The 1,016-nt window shown below is 39.1% G+C and overlaps 1 protein-coding gene across 3 annotated transcripts in view; it reads right to left on the reverse strand.

Moving 5' to 3' along the window:
• The window catches only part of LOC108755775 (malate dehydrogenase-like), a 5,461-nt gene that overhangs the window by 656 nt on the left and 3,789 nt on the right, over window positions 1–1,016 (reverse strand). For 2 of the 3 annotated variants that reach the window (XM_018499015.1, XM_018499013.1), the window contains one exon: window positions 252–859. In XM_018499015.1, the coding sequence (XP_018354517.1) occupies window positions 488–859 (372 nt within the window). In that variant the 3' untranslated portion in view covers window positions 252–487. Of the gene's footprint in view, window positions 1–251; window positions 860–1,016 lie in introns of those variants that run through there. The other variant, XR_001939786.1, reaches the window with a different exon arrangement.

The following is a 1,016-nucleotide window of genomic DNA, read 5'->3' on the forward strand; positions in this document are numbered from 1 at the left end:
CAATTTTCACTCATTAGAGTAAGATTAAGATTCCACTTGAAAGAATTTAAAGAATTAATATAGAACAAAGAGTGTTACACAACAGTTACATTATTGAATGCAAAATTGTAGCATTAATATTGTATATTTTTAGTTGGCATCGATTAGGTTGTCTTCAATTCAAAGTCCATCTGCAAGCACCCCTTGAAATCTTTTTTAAAACTTCATTTAAAAAATTCACTTTTAAACGTTCCACACAAGGCCCAAAAAAATCTTCGCTCCTGACCTCTCAATATTGCGATTGTTGTATCAACTAATTGTTTTTATTCGTTTAATAATATAAGCTACATTTATCCTTTATTTACAGTAAAGTTACAACTTACGAGTATACGACGAAGCGCATGATATGAAGTTGAATACAGCTGTCGCAATAAAACCATAAACACCCCGAGATACTCGCATAAGATTTCAATTCTGCAAGATTTTCTGAACTACAGTCTCGAGTCCGTCATCGCGTCCTAGTGCGCGTCCTCTCCATCTGGACTGCGGTAACCGCCATGTCGACGTGCTCGTTAATGAGAGGTATCGCTTGCTCGATCATGAGTAACTCCGCAGCCGAGATTTTCGGCAAGCCAAAATTTCGCTTGATACCTTCCGGGCCTAGCTCTAGTTCGCTGGTGAAAAATCGGCAGACCGGTAGCACGTCCGATCGTACGTAGGCGCAGATGATGACGTGGTTGCACCCGGATAGACCGGCAGCGAGGTTGATTATCAACTTGGCAGCAGCTGTTCCGGACGATAACGATGGACCTTCATCGAACGCTGTCTTTGCCTCTTCGTCACTGGCCCGAAGAGATTGCAGTAGGGTCTTACGTTGTGTCTGATATAGGTACAGAATTCATTATTACTTATAAAAAGACGTAAATTATATAACTTAATTAACAAGTAAGACTTAAGCGATACCGTGCAATTACAGTTATATAAATATTGTTAATTATATTAACTAACGAAGGTGTAAATGACATTAAGAATCCAGA

This window comes from Trachymyrmex septentrionalis, unplaced genomic scaffold, assembly GCF_001594115.1.
Source record: "Trachymyrmex septentrionalis isolate Tsep2-gDNA-1 unplaced genomic scaffold, Tsep1.0 scaffold9, whole genome shotgun sequence".
Lineage (NCBI taxonomy): Eukaryota > Metazoa > Arthropoda > Insecta > Hymenoptera > Formicidae > Trachymyrmex > Trachymyrmex septentrionalis.